Source organism: Seriola dumerili, unplaced genomic scaffold (assembly GCF_002260705.1).
Source record: "Seriola dumerili isolate Sdu_G_001 unplaced genomic scaffold, Sdu_1.0 BDQW01001661.1, whole genome shotgun sequence".
Lineage (NCBI taxonomy): Eukaryota > Metazoa > Chordata > Actinopteri > Carangiformes > Carangidae > Seriola > Seriola dumerili.
In genome coordinates, this window is record NW_019175916.1 from 139370 (window position 1) to 162627 (window position 23258).

The following is a 23258-nucleotide window of genomic DNA, read 5'->3' on the forward strand; positions in this document are numbered from 1 at the left end:
TTGTCTTGTGATCGCATGACCTATGGCACCTTGGCCCCTCAGTGGCTCTTGGCAAAGCACATCAGAAACATGCCGCCCTCCTGGTCTGGCCTAAGTGGTGATAGAGAAGACCCCCCACCCCCCACCCCCACCAAAAAAGGAAGAAAAATCAGACTCGGACTACAGGGTGCAACAGTCGATCGCAACTTTCTTTCATATTTGTGAGGTAGGCAACAACAACAAAAAAATAACTCCGCATTAAAGAAGAATTTCTAGCATCGGGATAAGATGTGCTGGATAATTTAGTTCTAACTGAAAAAAAAGTTGATGCGTTCTTATCGTTTGGAACAATGTTCAGGTCTAGTGATTTTCTCTCCGCATCGCGCCACTGCAGCCAGGCTCCTAAAGGCAAATGTTTGTCCTACATTTTATCCCGACTATTGAACCAGTGGGACACAGGATGCAAACTAAAACATTTGGGAGCTATTTAACTTACTGGGGTTCAGAGTCATGAAGGAAAATTGTGCAATACAAGGCTTTCAGAATTAAAATTGCCATTTCACCGCGAGAATCAGCATCTGTCTTCTTCTGTGTTTGAGGTTTGGCTGCATTTAAATGCAAGTTTGCGTCCCATGTTTGATTCCACGCAAAGATCTTCCCATGGAATCTGTGTGATAATTATTCCCACAACAACATCATTTGACAGTGCTACAACAAAACATCCCAATCACTGAGTAAACATGGTGCCTGCAGTTTGCAAATTTCATGTTAGAGTTAAGCTGAAGTTCCACAGAGGAAGAAAGGATGGACCATAAAGGAAGGTGGTAAATTAAATTTTCACAAAGTTAAAGACATCACAATTTGTCTTTATTTCCTACCAGGATATGACACTCTTATCCCAAAGTAACATTTCCAATGTGAAGAGAAATAACCCCTATGAACAGAAAAAAAGGCAACGTAAAGAAATGATCACAAACAAAAGATAAATATGTGGAGACTAAACAGTGTTTGCAGATGTTTAGCCTTGAAACAGACAGATTATGAGTTGTCTTCTTAACACCACAGATTCCCACCATGCTGTTTGCATTTTCAGTAATGCAATCTGCAAAGCTGCCACTGCTCGACAGTTTACTCATCCTCTGGATCCACATCTGCAAATCTGGCAATTCACTTGCTTCTAAAACTAAAAAGGAGTGTGTTATTTCAGAAAGGCTAGATCACACAGGAAACATGATTTCCAATAGGAGAGAAGTGCTCACATGATCTGTCACGCTGTCTTGGAGCTCTCTGGGCTTCATGTGTTTCACAACTTTGAAAAAAAAAAAAAAAAAAAAAAGAGAGTCCTCAGTGCAAAATGCACCCTAACTACACTATGTCAGTCCTGTGCAGGGCCAGGCCTGGCAAGGCAAGGCTGTGGACGGGGTGGAGGCTGACATTACTGGCCCTCCTCCTCACGCAGGAACTGGAATACGGAGGAGAAATCTTTATTGGCATAACCGCGTGCACACATCATACGGTACATCTGATGGGCTAAGGAGCCGAGGGGGACAGGAGTCTTTGTGTTGGTGGCTGTGTTCTGTGCGAGGCCTAAATCCTAAAAAAGAAAGAGCAGAAAAGAAAAACCAGTGGAGCTGAAAATTAAACTCTCAAACCACAACCACCAGTCCACACACCACAGAGAATTTTTCTTTATGTTGTAATAATATGAGCTTGATTCCCTTTAAAGAGGGACGTAAACTGCAGCTGAGTAATTCACAGCATCATTTTAAGTTGTGTGACCAAAGACAGAAATTCTTTTTTTTTCCAAGTCATTTAAAGTCCTTGTTACATGCATAACATTTCATTCAAAAAAAAAAAAAAAAATCCACTTAAAGCAATTGTATTGTTTTCGTTGCAAACATATTTGGGCTCATAGGAACAAATAATTTCTCTACAATAATCAGAGGAAAAATACCTATTATTATCAGAAAATGTGCTTTATTACCTCATATTTGTGATGACAAGGCCTGTGATGACATTTTTGTGGAAATACTAATGCCCAAACTGAGACACAGGCCCAGGAAATGGAGTCCTGTCGAGTTTAACATGACTTAAAACTGACCTTCGCCATCAGCTGAGTGCCGAAGCCTCCCTGATAGTTATTCCCAGAGGGGACTCCCTCCATGACTCCAGGCACAGGGTTGTAGGTGTCACTAGACCAGCACCGGCCTGAACTCATGTTCAGGATTTTGGCCAACAGTTTAGGATCAAGACCAAGTCTGTGAATGAAGAAAAATGTTTAATGTTACAGAAAATATATTGCAGCTGCATATACGAACATGATTATTATCAGTTTCCTGTTGTTTGTGTCCAAAAGAGTGTTCACCTGATTCCCAAGTTCATCGTCTCTGACGTACCAATCATTCCAATTGCTAAAAGCATGTTGTTACAGATTTTAGCAGCCTGTAACAGATGACAGAGTATTAGTAATCAATAACTGCAACATATGCATCATATTTTAGGACTATTACAATTTTTATTCATACAAAAGTGGCTAACAAGTACATACACAGTCGATCAACTACTATCTTCCATTCAACTTCAAAACAAACAAAAACAAAAACACACACTTCATCTGAATCACAAATGCATCCCAACATTTCAGAGTTAATATGAAATATCTGTTCATACCTGTCCAGTTCCAACTTGACCACAGTAAACCACATTGGCTCCCATGCAGCTGAGTAGTTCTTTAGCTGCAGTAAATTCCTCCTCTGCTCCTCCGACCATAAAAGTCAGTTTGCCCGAACTAGCGGCACCCACACCTAGGAATGGGATATCATGCTTACATACAATGACCCATGTGCAGGCATGCAGTGATGGTTGGTATCTAGCGCAGTATTTTCTGAAAGTTTAGATAGGATCAGTTTAAATAAAAAGCAGATTGAAGGAAGTCATGATTTAACTAAAAGTCATAATGTTAATCAAAGCAACATTCTCTAAAGTAGAAGGAATAGCAACTACCAGCCTTTATCTTACTCGTTTAGCACAATATTTAAAAAAAAAAAAAAAAAAAGAAAAAAAAAGTTTTTCATTCATGTAGTGTCTAAGAAAAACCTTCAATAAGAAAAAATTTAGACACTTTACACTGAAGTTCGTCTTTTCTTTTTAGAGCTCCAGAAACAGCATGAAAGGGTCAAACCTCCCCAAGAAGCCAAGTGTTTTGTTGCCTGACAACAGCCACACTGTATGGGTCTTCAGTCTACTTCACTACCCTTCATTGTCCTGATGGACAAAGCTTTCTTTGGAACATAGACAAACAGTACGACCAGAAATGTTTCATTGAGATTAAAAAAAAAAAAAAGAAGATAATGAAATAAATACAAGTTTAAATATCTTTCCTGCACATCGAGCCCGATCTCTCCCTCTTATTTCCTGTCAGCTCTCTAAGAAAAATAATGAAATGCTTTTAAAAAAGAAAAGAAGAAAAAAAAAAAAAGCAATCGTTAGGCTACAAAATACATTTATAAAAAGGTGTCTGAACATAATCCAGAATAAATAAAGACATTAATGGACATGTCTAATAGAAATTTAATGCTTTTGAAGTGAGGGAAGAAAAAAACAGGATAATTTTTCCTTCAGTAGTCTGGAAATACAGGGACTAACTTGGTGTAAATAGGGGACCTATGAATCTTATTCACAAAACAGAATTGCAATGTGCCTCGTATAAAAATTAACACAAATGAGAAAGCAGTATTGCATGCAAGGTTACAATAAATAGGAAACAATCAGTCATTTAAGTCTTAAAACCAAGTCTGTCTTTAACAAAAAAAATTGGATGAGGACAATAAGCCATTTAGCCTGTTCTCACTCAGCATGTCAGTCCAAAGCCTCAGGATTTAATTGGAAAAAGTTTGGTCAGCCTCTTCCTAGATTTAGGAACAGCTGTTTCTGGATCTATTGGTATATTTGACGGTGCATTCTGGTTCACATGGGGTTAAAAGCTCAGTAACAACACAATAACCAGATGCAAGCCACATGGTTTTCAAGAAATTAACCAGCATACTTAATATATAATTAATCTTGAAGTTTACAGGAAGCTAATGGAGAGAGGCCAAAAATGGGTGTAATACAGTTCCCTCTCCCTAGTCTTTGTGAGCAGTCTGCCAGCAGCATTTTCTATTAAGTGGAAGTTAGAGACTGAACTGGTGGAGACAAGTGGGATTTTCAACAGTTAGGCCAAAAAAACAAAAAACAAATGCATGGGTAATGCATGAGTAATAGATTCACAGATAATAGTGGTAATTAAAGATGATATACGAGATGTAAAATGGAACTCATTTAACACAGCAAAGTCGACACTGAGATTTCTGCCGTTCACAGTAAAAACGGAGAAAGAAAGAAATATGACCAGTAGCTGTGTCGGAACGGATAACTGCATCTTCAGATTTGCTTTCATTGTATGAGACTCAGATAGATCCAGTCTTAATGAATTTGAAGTCAGTTACTGAAATGAGAAATATCAGTGTTAACTGGATAACACTAAAAACTGACTTGTCCAAGAGGTGCACACAGTATAGATGGAAAAGAAATTTGAGATTCAATCATTGAAGTAATTAACTGCATATAGGGGCGAGTATTAAAATATTTTTAAACAACTTCTCTAATGATTTTGGATTAATGATTGATTTTTGCATCATTTAAAAATGATTAAAAATTGTGTTCCAATCTACTCTTTAAAAAAAAAAAAAACCCTTACAGCATGCCCTGAAAGGACACCTATGTAAAGATCTGAACTTAATATCCAGTCCATGGTTCAAAAGACGAGAAAAGGTGTCATTTCTCTCGTGAGTGGTACAATCACGATAAGTCTACTACATCTGTTATATGCCCTTTGGTTACAATAACAAAGCCGTTAGAGAACAGGTTTGTGGATTTTCTCCAGGGGAAGCTGGAGCCAGTGGAACTTTAAACTACAGCAGCATGGTTGTTTTCCATCTAAAGAAGTACAAATTGTTTTTGGAGTATAAAAAAAAAAAAACCTGACCAGCAGACATTTTTGTCAAAGATGATCCATTTCTTATTTAGGAATGTTTACTGGAAAACTGCGTGGTCGCTCCCTGTCAGAGATGTCCCAGATTGATTAACCCTTCCCGAGAAATTACTACATGCAATGTTTCTTCATAATACTTTTTTCTTCTACATCACCAGTTTCAAATTTGACTTATTTAGGAAAAATGAAAGATGGCAGTTATCTCGTCTGGGTCCTTACATTTTTTTCCACACGAAAAAACAACTATTAGACACATGCTGACTCAATTATGTCCCCACCACCATGTGTGCTTTTATGTTTAAGCTTTAACCACACTGGGTTAAACAGTCACAACCATGCCACTGTACTTCTTTTGATTACTGCCTGACCACTGGCGATGTTCAAAAAGCTTCATTTAGGAGCAAAAGCCTGGTGATAGACATGACATTAAAGTATGACATACACTTCAGTTTGCACTAGTTAAACTGCTGCTGCCACACACATGCACGCACACATACACACAGATACACAGAAGTTCAAGGCAGAAAGCAGGACGACTTTAATCCATGTGCACTACCACAGGACGGAAGCATATAAATCATTACTAATCTTTAGGGCCGCCAAACCATAAAATGGACCAACTTCAAGTCAAAGAAAGTGGCTGTCCTGACATTGACGAGGCCAAGTTCAAACAAACTGTTTCTGTGTGGACCCCCAAGAAAGTCAGAGAGCACACGCTGTAGTTAGAAACATTTGTGCAGGCAGAAGCAGCTCCTCCTCTTCTTCCTCAGATGGAGGCTGTTGTTGGTGCACTTTATTAACAAGTGCTCAAGCAAAGAGCGGCACTAAGACTGAATTTGCCTCCCCCGAAATAGTATGTGCTTGTGTGTATTTTAGGTTCAACTTTACATAACATTAAAGCAGCTGGTGAGTACAGTTATTATGTTGCACAGCTGCATTTAAATCAAAGCCCCTTCCCTGCAGTTTACACATACAACACATGAAGTTACAGTAATACATATAGGAGGCCATGGTATGACCAAGTATAATGTTGAATCTACATTATTATTATTACTGTTAAGGCTATACAATTGGAGGAATTCTTGATTTGATTTGCTTAAAAACACTAATATATACATATTATAATAGATTGCCAGCTTATTAAACCCCTCGGTTTTCCTTCACCTATTTATTTCAGAGATGGTTTACTAAATATTAGAAGCACCTATAATGCATTTCAGGTCCCAGCACCACAAGGGCCACCAAAATGAGCATACAGTTTAACCTCTTGAAAACAGTTTATACAAGAACATTATAACCTTCACGATGGTAGCATTTATTGCAGGACTGTTGTATTTAAATTTGAATAATTTGAAGGTAATCTGATTGTATTTCTAGCGAATTGGAATATAAATAATATATACCTACATACAACCTAAATCATGATCACAAATGTAATATGTACCTCCTGATACAGGTGCATCCATAAAAACTGCACCCATCTTCTCTGCAGCAGCAGCCATCTCCTTTGAAACAGCTGGGTCGATGGTGCTAGAGTCAATGAGGAGGGAGCCTTTCTTGACCTTTCTGTTGAGAAAAATATATAATGAAAATATATAATGGTTAGGTGAATGATAGCTGCATGCAGTTAGCTTGCACATATTAAAAGAGAGACCAAAGCGTACTTGAGAATGCCATTGGGTCCAGTGTACACATCTATGACATTGGGACTAGAGGGGAGCATGGTGATAATGCGGTCTGCCTTGTCTGCTACCTCAGCAGGATTATCCACAATCTGAGAAAACACACAAAAGCACGGGTCTAGAAGCAAACAAACAGGGAAACATTTAAAAAAAAAAAAAAAAAAAAAAAAAAAGACTTGTGTGGATTTTACTATCTCACCTGAGCACCCAGCTCTTGCACTTCTTTGCAGGACTCCGGGAACACATCTGTGGCAATGACTGGGTATCCGTGCTTCAGCAAGTTCTTTGCCATTGGGTTTCCCATATTGCCCAGACCAATAAACCCCACCTGTGTCTTTGAGGCCATAGACCTTGTGGAGACTACAACATAATGGCCAAATGGATCAATGACAAGACACACTATCCTTGTCACATAATCAGGAATTTAAAATAAATGCTTATTATTTTTCAAGATGCCTAATTTTTACCAAAAATGTTTTTGTAGATATCTATTTAGATTGTATTGGATAGGTAGAACATTTTATCTGGTGCTAATAAAGAAAAGTGTTGCTCAGCTGTGACTTCTTACCATGGCCAAGAGTGCAGTTTATGTCTAATTTACATTTTAACCCAATGTAGTCGCCCTTCAGTGTCAAAGTCATCTGATTTAATGATACCCAAGCTTTTTCAGTGCTTACCTAAGTAGACCTTGATAACAGGTCAACACAAGCAACATCAATTCAGTGTTAGATGACATGCGCCAAAGATATAACTTTGAATCCTTAAGTTTATCTTCAAACTAACAATAAAATGACTACATACTGTATATTATACACTTATGTGAGATTGTATTGTATTGTTTCCCTCGCAGCCGCTCATTTGACTTCTGGTTGAGAGTCACCGACTCTTTCTTTCAAAAGGTGCAGGGTGACTGACATTACATAATGTGCCTTAAATAAAACAGGCAGACGGGGTACAGTAGGACATAAGACCATATGCTGACAATTTTTAACCTCCGGCGTTTTGAAATATTGCAGCTCTGGCAAACAATTCGGCGCAAAATTTTAACAGAAAAGCCCCTCAACCAGCAAAGGAAACAACCAAACCCAATGTAATGGAAAAGAACTGAAACTTCTCTTCCAACATTTCCAGCAAAACTAGTGTTTTTTATGTCACATAGGGCCTTCGACTAACAACTTGAGCTTCTAACGTATGCGCAGCGACGTGCACACTGCATTCACAGGCTCAGTTTTTTCTCCTTACCAAGTGCATAGTCGACATGCCTGCAACTCCTTCCAACTAGGCACCGAGACGCTCGCAACACAGCGGCCATGCTTCTTTCCTCTTGACCTTACGTGTGACGTAGAAGTACGTACGTTAATGACGATTCCTCTATCCAATCAAATAACAGAACTGCGCAACACGGCCTCCCAAATTCAGCCACTGAGCTATAGGGGGCGGGTCTGATATAAATATATATTCAGACTCTCATATAAACAGTTAAGAGTTGTTAAATTTCTTTTTTAGTGCTCATATTTATGACGTTACATCAATGTAAATATCTGAAGTCTCCCGAGACAGGCTGTACCTGTTTTCAGCAGGTCTCCCAGAAGCTCTGTTTTGGGACTGTCTTATTGACAATGGTGGGAGAACTTCCTCAGGTCCTTTACTTCAGTAAAAGAAGCAGTACCACCTTGCAAAAATACTTAAGAAAAAATCCTGCATTCAAACTGCGTTTAAGTAAAAGTACATAAGCATTATCAGCCAAATTTACATTAAGTATCAAATGTAAAACTACTTATATACCCTATATTTTATTATTTTTATCTTTTTTTTTATTTCATAACAGATCTGCTCATCTCTGAAGCAAAAATATTAAGTACGCTAAGAAAAGTAGCTAAAAGGTCTTTAGTTAGTTCATTCCACCACTGCTATTTAAATCAGTTTGGAAAAAAAACTTTTGTTTGTGCATGCATTCTTTGATTATTTTATATTTTATTTATATATTTATATTCAAATTATAGAATAATCTATGTAATAACCTTCTTCTTTAATTATATGAGACATGAATTCTTTGGTTTCATTGTAAACTTTTTTTCCGTCGGGTGGGATTCCCGAGCAGGTCCCCTTTTACGGAAATGACGTAATGTTGTTATTATTCCAGGAAGAAGGTAAGGGAAAGCACTGAACTGCGTCAACAATTGTTTTCATGTTACACTCGGATTTCAGCGTCAGTTCAACATGGCAATTGGGTATGTTTAAGGTTTATTTTATTAACATGGCCGATTAAACCGTTTGACACGAGTTTTTAGGATCTATCTCGAGAGACACCGTTGCTAACTGTTTACGTTAGCTAACCTTGTCCTCCAGTTGATAGCAGTGCTCCGTAGTTAGCTGCTCTGTTTTTCTACGTTAAGGGCGTTGTAACGTTACTAACTTAACGCTATGTAATTTACTAGTTAAAGTGGATATTTTGCCCAGTAGGTTTTCCAAGTAACAAATAGATATTTGTCCTGCTTTGACACGTATTCTTGTCCTTAAAGTATGTGTCAAACGATAGCTAGTTAGCTGTATAGCTAACTTAGCCAGATATGATCTGTTTTCACATTAGGCCTCGCCGCGTAGTTTGTAGTTGCAAGTCGTCAATTTCAGCCACTACTATGGACTTTTGACCACTCATACATCAGGTTGAGAACTTCGTAATTGCTGTAGACCACAATATTGTTCAGAGTTTCTGATCATCATCTGAGGAAATGTTTTGACTGTCACAGGCCTAATTACGCCGGGCAAAATTATATCAGCTGAGGCCCAAATGCAATCAATGTGGCCAGTTGTAGTAAGAAGAGTCTTTCTCTGCTGTCATCTAAATTAATGGGCACTATTAAGTATTTAATATACCTGATTATAAAGCTAATGCATACTAGGTTAAAACTACTTAAGCTAGTAAACGTAACGAAAAGTTATTTTGCAAAAACAATGACTGAAATAAAAATTAATGTCACCCATCAAAGCATCAAAAGCGAAACTAAGTTATGCTTCATCATTGTTCACAAATACATTTTCTTAACTACCTTAAAACATACAAGTTAAACATGATGAAGGCTGCTCCAGGGACAAATCAGTAAAATAAAATTATGTGGGAAAAACAAAATCAAATGATATGTTACTATTTTCAAAATTAAATAATCTATTTACCTGCATGTATTGAATTTGTAGTGTAGACTGGTTAGTTTTAAGGGTATAAATATGAGTTTTACTTTCATAATACATGAAAATGAAAGTAATCAGAAAGATACTTGAGTCAGGTACAAAGTCCACTACTGTAAAATTATTTCTACTTTATTAGTAGATATGGTTTACACCACTGAGGGTATCTTTAAAGATTCTCAGTCACCCAGGTCATGGATATCCAGGAAACGATGAATCGAGCACAATTCGACATGGTTGTAGATACTTAGACGTTTCACCTCAAAGTATCTACAGCCAAGTCCAGTTGCCCTCGATTCAACTCTTCTTGGATTACCACTGAGGATAGGTCTGTTTTCTCATTTGGAGCAGCTGTTTCAGTTTTGCATTTTAGGAAGGAAACTGTTGCCAAAGTGTAGTCACATAGTCACATAATCCTTTGCATACCTGTCAGCATTATCAGTGTAAGTGTGTTTCAGCAGTCAACATTTACACTTAAAATCATAAAGTATTATGTATATGTATTGCTGTCTGAAACTGACTATGGATCTGTGAATATGAAATGGTCAGCCTAAGCAAAAAGAGGACATGTTCCCTCATTAAAATGCATGCATTCTTAGCAATGTTATAAAGATATGATTCAAATTGCTGTAAACTAGATAATTGATACAATGAATGACATATTATTCAATACCAATATACAGTAATTGTTAGAATCTCAGAATTAATTTAACTTCCTTGTATAGAACTGGTTTCAGTTACTCTCAGTCATTGTAAAGAGTGTTATTTTTGTTGTTTCTGTGGTTGTTGTTTCTAATCATATATTTTGTTGCTTGTCTCTTCCTGTGTAGCCACCACTGAGTGATTTATGGCACTGTTCCTGGACGGGACTTTATTAGACAACAACATGGACACATCAAACTTTGCCCACGTCATCTTCCAAAATGTGGGGAAGAGTTACCTGCCGCATGCTGCGCTGGAGTGTCACTATACCCTGACGCAGTTCATCAAACCACATCCAAAGGACTGGGTTGGCATATTCAAGGTGAGTATTCCTATTCAATGTATTATAAAATAATTTGAAGAAAACACAAGATATAAATGAATATTAGTAGTGGAAGTGGTAGAAGTAGTGGTCTTCTGAAAACCCAGTTATATATATATATATAACCCATGGTTATATACTATGTATTCTGATGGCTAGAACATATTATGTATGGTGTAATGTTAACCTCATTGTAACTTCGAGCAAGGACATCTTGGCTATCTTAGTGACTTAACTTAAAAGGGATGAATCTGTGTCGGCGGACATTTGGCAGCCATGCCTCAGAATTATTATTTTGCAGAAAATACAATATCGAGATTGTCCTTATTCAATGGTGAGAAAAATTAAGAGAGTGCGAGTCAGCTTGACTTGAAAAATGAGTTTGGCAGAGTTAATGGAGCATTTTGACCCCCACCACACACTTGAATGTCCCACATGGATCTTGTTACAGGAGCACATTAAATCAAATACAGTGGCAGGAATTTATTTTAGCTTTATCTGTAGTGAGTCGTGGATAGAGAAAGAAGCATATGGCTCTACGTTTTTCTAGACCAACATGCTTTTTATCTACCAGAAATGAGATGGAAGTTGGAATTAAGTCACACCAGATGAAATAAAAGTGTTTCTCTGTTGATGACAGTGTGATTGCAATAGTTGCTTTTGCTCATAGGTTGGAATTCAGAAATATGCTGTTATTGTGCACATATTCTGGTAGCATACAGTAATGCCATTAAGCCAGCCAAAATTGATTATTGCAGTTTTGCTGCAGTATGTGATACAGAGAGATTTAAATGGTTGATCTCTTTGTAAAATTGATGAAAACGTCATACTCATTCTGTCTGAAAATGAATGTCAACGATTCATATCTTTAGTGTTTGCTCTTCATTACATTTTTGTAGATTTGAGAAATGGATGTATGCAGAGCTTTTTGCCAAGCACACTTAGAAATGAGGTAATTTCAGGCTAATGTCTGGAGGCTGTTTAAATACTGAATTCAGCACTCTGTTGTAGCTGGATGCCATATCACATTGTGTTTTTAGCCTGAAGATAGGCACCAACTGGCAGTACAGATCTTAAAATTGCTAATTTCTTGAGGCTCTAAAACACAGAGCTGAGCTGGAAAAGGCTGAGTGCAGGATCGTAAATCGTTTAAATGTTCTTGGCAGTGCTGACAGATGAAAACTTGCCAAGTTCTTGTGTTTGCATGCATAGAGATACCTAGATATGCTGTGCATGAGTGTTAGCTCCTTATACACATTTAATTGCTGTTGGTTCCAAGTCAAGCAGAGCAGCTTCTGCTTTAGATCTTTGGGAATGCTACCGGTTTCATAAGGGTTTCTAGGCGAACTTTTAGTGTGCTTCTGATGTGAATATAGTGCATTTTCTAATATGTCTAATTACGTGATGGAGGTAAAACTAGAAAATATCTTCTGGTTCAGTCAGTTGTAATGTGACTTGTCAGCACAACTGTCAGTAAGTTGGTTCAAAATTATATGTTTAAAGAATTATGACTACTTTGAAAATGAATTATTTTCAGATTTTTAATTTATGCTGTCACATGTCAGCCTACAATAATTTACAAATGTTTAAATTACACACTTTTACTTGGCAAGTCAAACAAAAACTAGATATGCTATTGATGATGAATAGATGGGAGACAGGTTCTTATTTGCTCTTGAACAAAAGCAGCCTTTGGCCCTTTGATGTTGGAACATTCACCATACTGCCTGATGTGAGCTGTTCTCAGTTCTCTCAGCTTCATGGAGGAATGTTGTTGGGACAGGTTGTCAGAGTTGCCTAGGACAAACCAAGAACAGCTTTATAATTAACCTGTCTCTGAGCCAAGCCTCTTTTTGTGATTCATGAGCAACTTGCTCCTGAATTTACTCAGTCTGACTGACAATCCATTACCTCCTACAGCAACATTGCCACCAGCTCCCTTCAGCTCTCTTTCAGAAGTACGACTGGAATGCTGGTGAAATGTTATGTTAAAGTTAAAATAAATGTTGCTTTGGTTGGCTTTGTGGTAATTTTGTAACTTCTTCTTCGTGTTTTTGGAGATTGCAGTGTTGCCTGTGTTGTTGGTTGAGTCACCAGTCCAGTTTTTACTGGTTGCTCTACCCCACCTCTTCCTCCTCTACTCCTATTTATACACATTGTAGACCAGTTTGTTGTAAGTGAATGAGTTCCTCTCAGAGTTTTCACCCACCACCACCTCTGCGGCTCTAATGAGTGGACTGGTGAACGCTAGCCTTCAGTAATGACTTTCACTAACTAGGTGCATGTTTTAATTGCTTCCTGTTCTTTACTGCTTGAGGCTGGAAATGCGCTCGTAACAATTGGGGGTTTTGGAGCAACAGGGCCTTCTATCTCTGGCTCTGATGAACACTCACAGTATTGTAGCTGTAGGCTGTTTGTACACAGGTGAGAGAATAAACTGCACAGATTTGGGGGAAAAAAAACCCTGCTGACATCAAAAGCAACATCTGTTGTAATAGTATATATTTAAACATGAACTGTCTACATGAATATTTAAAATATAATCCGGGCAAAACTTTGAATGTCCCATCACACAACTTAATCTATGTTTTGTGGCAGAGACTGGTGTAATAGGCTGGTTTGACTGGGCTTGTTGTGGATGCGTGTGTGCCTGTGTGTGCACACCAAAAGCCAGCCCACTCGATGTGACTCTGATTTTGTTTGACAGTTTTATGGCACCGGGCTAAAGTTATGGATGTATTTTCTGTACTCCCCCCTCATCAGCCATCAGTTAACAACACATAAAATACATATAATTACATTTTGGTTTTCATTTTCAAGTTGCCTATGTATAAAATTTTCACCTATTTTCCTCTTCCTGTTAGAAGTGAGTTGTAGCTACATTTCCACAGTTTGGCTTGTTCATGACAAGGGCCGGGCCACATGCACATGGTGACCAGGAGTTGGAGTGGTTTACAGAAATGATCGTTTTCTTTTCTTAGAAAAAAAAGTCACAGTAAGCATTGTCTTGCGCTATCATCCCAACTTAGATTGAAAACCCCATGATTAGAGTAATAAACCAGTTTGAGATATTTTGGAAGTGGCACTGTGTGAATTCTAGGAAGTCTCCCTGTTAATCCTCCATTGTTATTATCTTACACTGATGTGGTGAGAGCGCCTGGTTGAATGGATTCCCCACTATGTCTCACAGGTTGGTTGGAGCACAGCGAGGGACTATTACACATTTTTGTGGTCGCCTCTCCCTGAGAACTATGTGGAAGGCACCGCAGTCAACAGAACAGTGGTCTTTCAGGGTAAGATCATACCATAGTTTTTATATAAGTTTGACACCTCTTAATAACCACATATCAGAGGGCTGTTGAGAGGATTGTTAAAACTTTAATACCAAGTCACTGGATAGAGCTAAATGAGAAACTTTGCCCACAGATCTCTATACTGGTGTGAAACACATTTTAGTTAGGTGTTTTTTTAACTTTTATACAACTTTTTATAAAGTGATGGAAACTGACACAAAAGGGAGAAAGACATGTCTTATTTGTTTTTTAGATCCAAACCCACAAAATCACACATATGTAGTGTTTGTTCCAGATCTCTGAACAACTACAGCACAACACTTTCGGCACTTTAATCTGTTATATCTCCACACTTATGTCAATGTTAGAATTATGCTTTGTTAAAAATTTGGGATAACTGCAGTTTAAATAAAATTATTCAGAAATATCTTTTACTTTGCTTCTCTGTACTGCTGCGCATTGAGTTCACTGGGTGTCATTCTTCCCCAGGATATTATGTGCCCAATGACGACGGCGAGTTCTACCAGTTCTGTTATGTGACCCACAAAGGTGAGATCCGTGGAGCCAGCACGCCGTTCCAGTTTCGTGCCAACAGCCCGTCAGAGGACGAGCTGCTGACTGTGGAAGATGAATGTAACTCTGACATCTTGGTGGTCACCACCAAGGCTGGATTCCTTGAGGTAGGGTGTTCCTCAGCAGAGCTACTCAATACATCACTGTTCATATTGAATTATTATGTGGACAGCCTGAACATCTTGAACAATTTATTTTTCTGTGCAGCAAAAGATGGAAGAAGCCCAGAGAGAGAAAGACGAGCTGGTCAAAAACATGGCTCTCCTGCAGCAAGAGAAGGAACAGCTGGAAGCTGAGAAGGAGAGCCTGCAGAAGGAGTATGAGCAGGAGAAAGAGACCTGTGCCCAGCTGAGAAGAGAGAACCAAGTAAGCAAAGAGAACTAGCAGTAAGGAGGGGAAAAGGCATGTTTGATGCTTTTCTAAAACTTGCAGATCTGGTAAATGAAACAAAATACTTTGTTCCTTTCCGTTTTATAATGTATTTGTACTTTAGTTTAGCAGTACATGCTAAAATAATAAATTTGATTGATGCTCTTGTCTGCCTCTTGTAGTTTTACATTTGGTCAAACAGTCTCTTAGCACCCCCTAGTGAAAGACTGCAAATATGAATAGCTGTCCAAACTCGTGATCCACTAAAGTATAAATCACACTCTGACAGATATGAATGTCTGTATTATCAAAGTTGTAATTCAGTTTTTTATAGCATAACATTAAGTCTTAAAAGAAGTGTCAGTAATAATTCATATTGCTGTCCTCTGCCATAAATCTGCTGGTTTTAAAACAGCTTTCAGATGAAAACATGATTACAGATTTTGTGGCTGTTAATTTTATGACTATACTTTTTATATGATTTTTTTATGTGGTGTGAATATAAAGATTCCAAAATTCTGCCTATAAACAAACTGTAAAAAAATCATTTCCTTTTGCTTTTTTGAAGTCATCTTTTAAGATTGAAAACTCTGCATCGAGCCATAATGTTCATTTTGATGTAGACTTGGTTTTCAAAGACAATAAACTTTTTATGCTTTGCACACGTTTTCCATAAGAGTCGAAGACAGAGATCGAAAGTAATGTACTAGGAAGCTGGCATTATTTTTGCCATGTTCATTTTTAACCCCAACTAGATTTATGTAGGTCTTGGCACAAATTCAAGTAAATATTTATTTTATGACTGAGAATGACTTTCTTTAGATCACGCACGTTACCAAACTGAAGCATTCCTCTGTGTTTTGGTTGGTCTCGAGTATTGTTTGAGTTTTATTCCACTCATTTCCAACATCATATTTTATTGTCTCCCAGGAGGTGCAGAATTCTTCCCAGGCCCTGCAAGAGGAGAAAGAGGAGGTGAAGAGGAGACTCGAGGAGGCCACAGCCAGAGTTATACAGTTAGAGGAGGATCTGATTGGAGTCACCCAGAAGGGCTTACAAAAGGAAACTGAGCTGGACGGGTGAGGTTGCAGATTCACTGATTTGCTGGTTTTGGTTACATGCACTGACAATTATATTTTTACCAGTTTAATACTCAGAACATTAGAATAACCTCGGCCCACTCACACTCAGAATTGTGTTTTTGTTTTGGCATTTATTTATCAACTTGAGAGTACAGTATGTTTAATTGTAATATCAACTCATGAGGATTCATACTTTGCAACTGTGATCATCATGTGCCTCTTTGTTTTATATGTTAGTTATTGCTAAGTAAAAATTTTAAGGCCATAATTTATGATCCCTAATCAATTATTCCAAACACTGGATGTGCACATAGATGCTGTGATGTGCTGTGACCATTTTTATGACCTTTTCTTTAGTCTCAAAGATAGAGTGAAGAAACTTACAACAGAGAAGGAGACACTCGAATCTCATCTCAAGAATGAGAAAGATGAGAAGGAACTCTACAAGGTAATATCCTGGTAGTGTTAATATGTTTCTCGTATGTTTTTCCTCAAAAGAGTTGCATTCTGATAATGTTTCTCCTGTGTTAGTTCTTGAATAAAAATTAATAACACAATAGGGATTTCTCAGATTAATGTGTAGCAGCGAGGGAGTTCATGTGACATGATTATATCAATGGGGTTGGTTCAGCAGTGGTTAGGTTGACTGCTAACTTAGTGACAGCTTTACAGTCCATATAATTTACAACATTTTTGTTATATTAGATTCCAGAAAATGAAAGTCCAGTTCATCAACTTTTCGGGTTTCTTTCTTTTTTACACTTTTTACAACCGGGATTATTTTGCATATCGTTGCCCAAACACTTAGTCTAAACAGGGCATGCCTTTTTCTGTGTCCTTCTGGTCCGTCTGGTGTTTCTATGTCTTTGTTGTGGTGGGCACTGCACAGGAACTGGGAGTGCCACATACTGTACCGTTGCCATAGAAATTGAGCCAAAAACCTATTCCTTTTTTAACTTGCACCATCACACTGGGGTCGTCGCACAAGGAAAACTTTATGGGCTTATTTCAATATCTGTTTTGTAACTGAGGTCATGCATAATTTATTTTAACAGTCATATATTGCTTTGGTACATGATCATGTTTGAGGCAAAAGCCAACAACTTTATGTTTTATAACTTCTCTTGTGTTTTATGACCTCATCTGTGTGTGTGTGTGGGCATTGTGTTTGCATTTGTGTGTGTGCACCAGATTCACCTGAAAAACCGGGAGCTGGAGAACACTAAGCTGAGTGCAGAGCTGCAGATGCTGAAGTCTGTGGATGTAAACAAGGAAAACACCATTGCCCAGTTTAAAGAGGAGGTGGGACGCCTCCAGGCGTGCCTCACTGAGAAGGAGAAACAGTACAGAGAGATCCTGGCCAAAGTTTCCCCCATGGTAAAAAGAATTTTGTTTTTAAAGCTTAAAAAAGTGACAGCACATTGGTAGATTTGTCGTTTGCAGTATTTAATTTCATACATTCTTATATCATATGAGGATTTGTAGATTACTAATAACATGAATAGGAAAAAGAAAAATAACATATAACAACACATTTATGTTAAAATGTGTTTGTCTCTGGCAGGGAGATATGAAGGCCCTTAAGGAGCAGCTGCGGCAGAAGGAGGAACAGCTCCAAGCCAACCAGCAGCAGTCCAGCCTGTTAGCCGCCGAGTTGAGGGACGCCTCTAGGACCCGTGACCGTACCATGTCTGAACTCTACCACATGAAGGTGGAGGCTGATGCCCTCCGCCAGGCCAAATCTGAAGCTCAGGCCCAGTGTGTCCACCTGGAGCACCTGGTAGAGCAGATGAAGACAGAGGCCAAAGAGGAAGCAGTAAGGATGATGAGCAATCTAGATGTCAGACTTTATTGATTGAATTAGCTGTATTTGAAACATAACATTATAAGACATGTCAATATCATGGTAGGCATAAGTAGGTGATGTGTTCTGTCATATACCCACAAGAGCAGTCGTAAGCAACAATATAAAACTATATTTTTGGTGGTGGTGTTGTGTGTGTGTGTGTGTGTGTTGTGTGTTTGTGTGTGTGTGTGTGTGTGTGTGTGTATCCGTAGTATAGTTGTGGTGTTGGTGTTGGTGTGTGGTGTGTGTGTGTGTGTGTGTGTGTGTGTGTGTGTGTGTGTATATATATATATATATATATATTACGGTAATGTTTATCAAGATTTCACACTTTCACCGAAGCATCATTTGACAGCACCCCTTCACTATGAAAAGACTGTTTCTCAAAGGCATTATTAATAAGGGTTTCCCTTCTGTCTATACATCTTAATAGGGCTCTTTGCAGTCGGCCCATTACTTGGTTTAATGTGTCTGTTCTGTCCTGTTTTTTGTCGCAAGGCCAAAGCAGAAGAGGAAGCTACTGCAGACGTAGCTGTTGTAGCAGAGCTGCAGAGAGAGGTGGAGGACCTGAAGATGCGGCTGCATATGGCTGCAGAACACTACAAGGAGAAATACAAGGAATGTCAGCGACTGCAAAAACAAGCGCTTAAGCTCTCTGAGCAGCAAGGGGTAGGTCCCACCAAATACCAGCTGACATACTTTATACATGCCCATGACAAGTGAAAAAACAGAACTCGTGTTAGATTTCTATAACACTACACCTGCCCACTAAATATCCTCAGAGTTAGAGAGGTTCCTTGACAACTCTTTCGTCTATGTTGCTCATTTCTTGGCTGGAATCAACACCCTGAGATGAGACAAATCCATCTTTATCATCATTCAATGTGCTTGTATAAGTCATCTGTAATTGCACATTTGTAAAACTAATACACAAACTTTATTAAATACACAAACACATCATCTGCTGTAAAATTGTGTCATGTTGTAATTGTTCTTAGAAGCGTACTTTTGTTTGAGATTTTATTCTTTTATTATTTTTTTTTTCTATAAATCCTTATGTGTTTCCAACTCATGCCTGTGCTAATTTACTGTTTCTTTCACTGTTAGTTTTTGTGATGTTCTTTGGTGTTTTCTGTCTTGTTGCATCTAGAGCCATTTTTTACCACTTACTTTATTCCTGTCTGTAGGAGCTGAAGAGAAGCTCAGCACAAGAGGCCACAACAGTCCCTGCATCAGTGAGTCCAGACACATCAGTGCCAGGTACGTTGAGTCTAACTGCACCAAACTGTATATTAAAGCAATTATTAAAAGTACTGATTAAGTTGCTAATAATGTGTAAGTTTATCAACAATGTTATTTCTTAGATGGGGCCTTGAATTTCCTGTCACTTTAGAAATCAGTCGTTTAAGTTTGAACTCTGGTCTTTGATACATTTTAAGTTGGTTATAATATCATGTCACATTAAAGTATAATAGCATATCAGTTTGCCATTTTAATTATCAAAAGATGAACCAATAACAAAATAACTATGTACGGTTGCTTTCCCTCAGCTCACTGTCTGACTTGTCTTCACAGGGAGTCCAGGCTCTGCTGATCCCATGCTGGAAGCCATCATCCAGGAGAAGCTCAAAGGCATCAGCAGAGAGGCGTCAGACAGAAATGATAGGTACAGAAAGTGCAAGCAGATGCTGGTGGTAAGAAAACTATTTTTTTTCAAGTTACTGGTCATGTATCCCTCAATTAGATGTTGAAACCCTGTTGGGAAGGACTTCTGTAGTACAAAGGTACGATTTGGTGTGACTGCTATTTATAGGAGGAGAAGGAGCGTAGCTGCATGTTTGCTGATGAACTGGCCAAAATGGAGGTGAAATTTAAGGAGCAGCTGAAGACCAATGAAAACCTGAAGCTGCAGCTGGCAGCAGAGGAAGATCGCTACAAGGTTAGTATAACTGGAAGACAGACACTCAGCACAGCTCAGACCATCAGCTGCCAGCAGTTCTCTGCTGCTTTTGAAGCAGGTCCTTCTTTAGACTCTTCTGTATTTTTACCCTTGGGTATGGCTGGTCTAGCTCAGGGATCGAACCTTTGATGCTATCTCTCCCCTTGAACACAGTCGCTCTGACAGTGTTGTTTATGAGCAGGCCTATCTGCAAGACGACATTTTACTGCTGTTTATGTCAGGCTCTGGTGACAAGCGAAGCTTGGCTCTGAGGAGTAATCTCCAGTTGCCTGGCTAATGCTGTGCTTGGCCCAGGTCAGGCGGATATTTGCTTAGTGTCTCAGAAGAACTCAAACAGGTTGTTTTGCTTTGAGCAGTAATTCACATAAATCAGTCCTCAGCAAAGGGAAGCTTTTTATGGGCGAGATCAATTAATGCCATGCACTGAGGTCTGACTGTATTTAAATGATGCATTTTTCAATCAGTAGCACATGTTAAAAGATTGAGAATAGAAAATTTCTCTTCATTCTTTTGCCATTTTGAATCCTTTTGTCTTTTTCAGAGCCAAGTTGCTGAGAAGGGACGGGAGCTGAAGGAACTGAAGGACACACTCGCACTTGTTGTGAAGGAGAAGGAAAAACTGGAAGGGGTTAGTGACAGCTTTCATTTTCGCTTTTATAGACTTATTCCACGCTAAAAATTCCCTGAAAAGTGCCATTCCCCTGCCATTTTCCCTCTACCAATCTGGCCTGTGTTTAATATGCCTCTAATTGTAGAAGCAAAGTAAATGAGTTCTTATTTTCCATTCCATTACTTTGGACCACAGCAAGGCCCTCATTGACCTAAAATATTGCTTCGAGGTAATGCTGTTACAGCTAAGAGAAGCAGAATGACCCAATTTGAGGTTTAGACTGTAAATTAAATTGGCGTCTGCAACTAACATCAATAAAACACAGCGTCCTATTCCCTTTGAAAATGAGAAGAGTTTCTTTTTTAATGAAGGCGCTAATTAAACTGTGTGAGTGAGACTAAAGCAAGAACTCACATCTCAGGAGCTGCTGTTTGACTGTAGCACTGATATATTGCTCAGTTTGACAGACTGAGAGGCATAGAGAGATGAAACCAGATATGCTGTTACTCAGAAAATATGTTGCCCATTGTGGCATTTAGTTTTGCCAGTGGTCTTTGTTGTAGTGAAATATGACTTGAATTCTGCTGTTGCGTCCCCCAGGAGCTGCAGAAGGGCAGCAGCAGTAGCAGGAAGGGAGATCAGGGGGGCAGTGAGAAAACCAGCTTGGAGAGCATCCAATCCAGTGTGCCTTTATTCCTGCAGTACCCGGTCCCATACACCCAGGATGCCCCCACCCCCCTGCTGGTCTCTCAGAGCCCCAGCAAACTGCAGTTTGGGAACCCTTACTCCATCTCAGACTCAAAAGGTTGGTTTTCCTTTCAGAAAGTAACACATACAGTTCTACACCAACAATTGCAGAAATTTTATTTACAGTAGCTATGTCTCTGGATTCTCTCCCTGCAGATGAGGCAGATGAGGAGTTCTCAGATGACCAGCTGCTTAGGCTGCCCCCTGTGGGTCCGCCCTCCTGGGACAGCAATGTGGTGTGTATCCAACCTACCCGCAACCACAGCCGGCCAGAAGGCCACGAGGAGTCTGAGGAAAAGCAAAATAACAACGTAAGCCTCTCTTCCTTGTGCATTATGCAGTTAAATGTGGTTGGATTGACTTCTTTCTCTCTCGCTCTCTTGCTAAATATTTACATTATATGAGTGGATTGATTTTTTTACCTTTCCTTCTCAGGGTAATACCATTGAACAGCCCACAGCAACTGAAACTCACAGCCCATTTGTGAATGATGGACAAACAGCCTTCTGCTTTGATCCCAGGTAACGCACCCTCACATGCCCAAACTCTCATAAATGCCGTCCGAGTTTGCCGCACCCTAGTTTCTAAACCTGTGCATTGTAACATGTGTAAAGTGTTTGTTCTGCTGCACAACCCCCCTTTGTTGGTATTAGTCAAGCAGCAGCCCACCCACATCGCATCAGACAGATGCCCTTTATTAGCCTGCGCTCCTGGTTTGCCCACATCAATACTCGACTGCTTATTAACGTGAGCTCTCTCTCCCTGCCTTTCTCTTCTGCTGTCCTCCTTCCCATGAGCAGCATGGACATGAAAAGATGTCCACTGTGTGAGGTTATCTTCCCACCCAACTATGACCAGAGCAAGTTTGAGGAGCATGTGGAGAGCCACTGGAAAATCTGCCCAATGTGCAGCGAGCAGTTCCCGCTGGACTGCGACCAGAAGGTGTTTGAGAATCATGTGCTCACTCACTTCGACGGCCACCCGCTCAACTTTGACTAGAAAAACAGAAATATCAGCACATCCGCTCTGCCTACTTCCTGTCAACCACTGAAATAAATCACTGCACTCTTTTCTGCATGTAATGGTGTGAAGATCCACTCTTTAGGACTATACTGACTTTCGCTTTGTTACTTCAACTTAGAAACACTTTGAAGTGATGTGACATTTTAAAATGACATTCTGATTCAGTGTATATCGCAGGGCTACTAAATCTGTTTGCAAATTAGAACGTTTTTTTATAGGTGGAAGATTTCCGTTTGTTTGGATTAGGAAAATAATTTAGGGGGATAAGACTTGTACGTATATATAATGACTTTAAATTGACTTGGCTCTCACAGATCAGTTAGATTACAGGACGTAACGAATCAGGGAAAGAGAGAAGTGTTTACCAAACTTACATTTAAAAACATCAAACCAAATGCCCCCTCCTTTAACATCACTGTACAAGTCATTTGCTCAGTCTTTTTAGAAAGCAGCCTTGGTGCACTATATGCAGTCAGGGAGAAACCTTCAGTGATTACATCCAGACATGATTATACAGTATATCGTCAGATCATCTATTTTAGAATAATTAAAGCCAATGATATTGTGAAAGCCTTGATACTTTGTGTATGATATAGATTTGTTTTATGTTAGGTTTCCTTTAGTTTTGATTTTAATTATTTAATTGGGTTATTGTGTCTGAATCTTTAAGAACCCTCATATCATCAGCTGATCAGTGCATGCTGAGCTTCTGTTAAACTCCCTCTTTTGTTCTTCTCTTTTACAACATTAAGTTATTTCATTCATAGAAATGTTTCATTTGTTAAGTGAGTTTCATGTATCTAATAAGAACTAATAAAGTCTGTTTGAAACTGAGTAGCCAGATGTGTATGG

At 38.9% G+C, this 23258-nt stretch overlaps 2 protein-coding genes across 3 annotated transcripts; one reads left to right on the forward strand and one right to left on the reverse strand.

Annotated features, from left to right (window-relative positions):
- Positions 1-796: 796 nt before the first annotated feature.
- On the reverse strand, positions 797-8016 carry LOC111238782 (3-hydroxyisobutyrate dehydrogenase, mitochondrial-like). Its single transcript, XM_022768462.1, has 8 exons — positions 7936-8016; positions 6893-7053; positions 6676-6785; positions 6456-6577; positions 2650-2783; positions 2345-2421; positions 2081-2237; positions 797-1573 (listed from the first exon to the last, which is right to left on the reverse strand). Exons 1-8 carry the CDS (start codon positions 8003-8005, stop codon positions 1415-1417), a joined length of 990 nt encoding a protein of 329 aa, XP_022624183.1. The 5' UTR covers positions 8006-8016; the 3' UTR covers positions 797-1414.
- An 814-nt stretch (positions 8017-8830) lies between these two features.
- Positions 8831-23240, forward strand: LOC111238800 (tax1-binding protein 1 homolog B-like). 2 transcript variants are annotated; one of them, XM_022768486.1, is made up of 18 exons: positions 8831-8924; positions 10710-10903; positions 14094-14196; positions 14686-14876; positions 14977-15135; positions 16069-16217; positions 16578-16668; positions 17412-17597; positions 17785-18036; positions 18565-18735; positions 19254-19326; positions 19642-19760; positions 19880-20005; positions 20568-20654; positions 21237-21441; positions 21540-21694; positions 21819-21904; positions 22184-23240. In XM_022768486.1, the coding sequence occupies exons 2-18, from the start codon at positions 10727-10729 to the stop codon at positions 22380-22382; spliced, it is 2529 nt and encodes an 842-aa protein (XP_022624207.1). In that variant the 5' UTR covers positions 8831-8924; positions 10710-10726; the 3' UTR covers positions 22383-23240. The 2 variants fall into 2 exon arrangements, with proteins under 2 accessions (XP_022624207.1, XP_022624208.1); XM_022768487.1 differs by having other exon boundaries at positions 21339-21441.
- Positions 23241-23258: the final 18 nt, after the last annotated feature.

Coding starts and splice junctions, on each gene's coding strand:
- LOC111238782 (XM_022768462.1), bottom strand. CDS start 8,005: ATGGCCGCTGTGTTGCGAGCGTCTCGGTGCCTAGTTGGAAGGAGTTGC. Junction 7,054..7,935: donor GCATGTCGACTATGCACTTG/GTAAGGAGAAAA, acceptor ATTATGTTGTAG/TCTCCACAAGGTCTATGGCC. Junction 2,784..6,455: donor GGATGCACCTGTATCAGGAG/GTACATATTACA, acceptor TCCCATTCCTAG/GTGTGGGTGCCGCTAGTTCG.
- LOC111238800 (XM_022768486.1), top strand. CDS start 10,727: ATGGCACTGTTCCTGGACGGGACTTTATTAGACAACAACATGGACACA. Junction 19,761..19,879: donor AGTGCAAGCAGATGCTGGTG/GTAAGAAAACTA, acceptor TGCTATTTATAG/GAGGAGAAGGAGCGTAGCTG. Junction 21,905..22,183: donor GCCTTCTGCTTTGATCCCAG/GTAACGCACCCT, acceptor TCCCATGAGCAG/CATGGACATGAAAAGATGTC.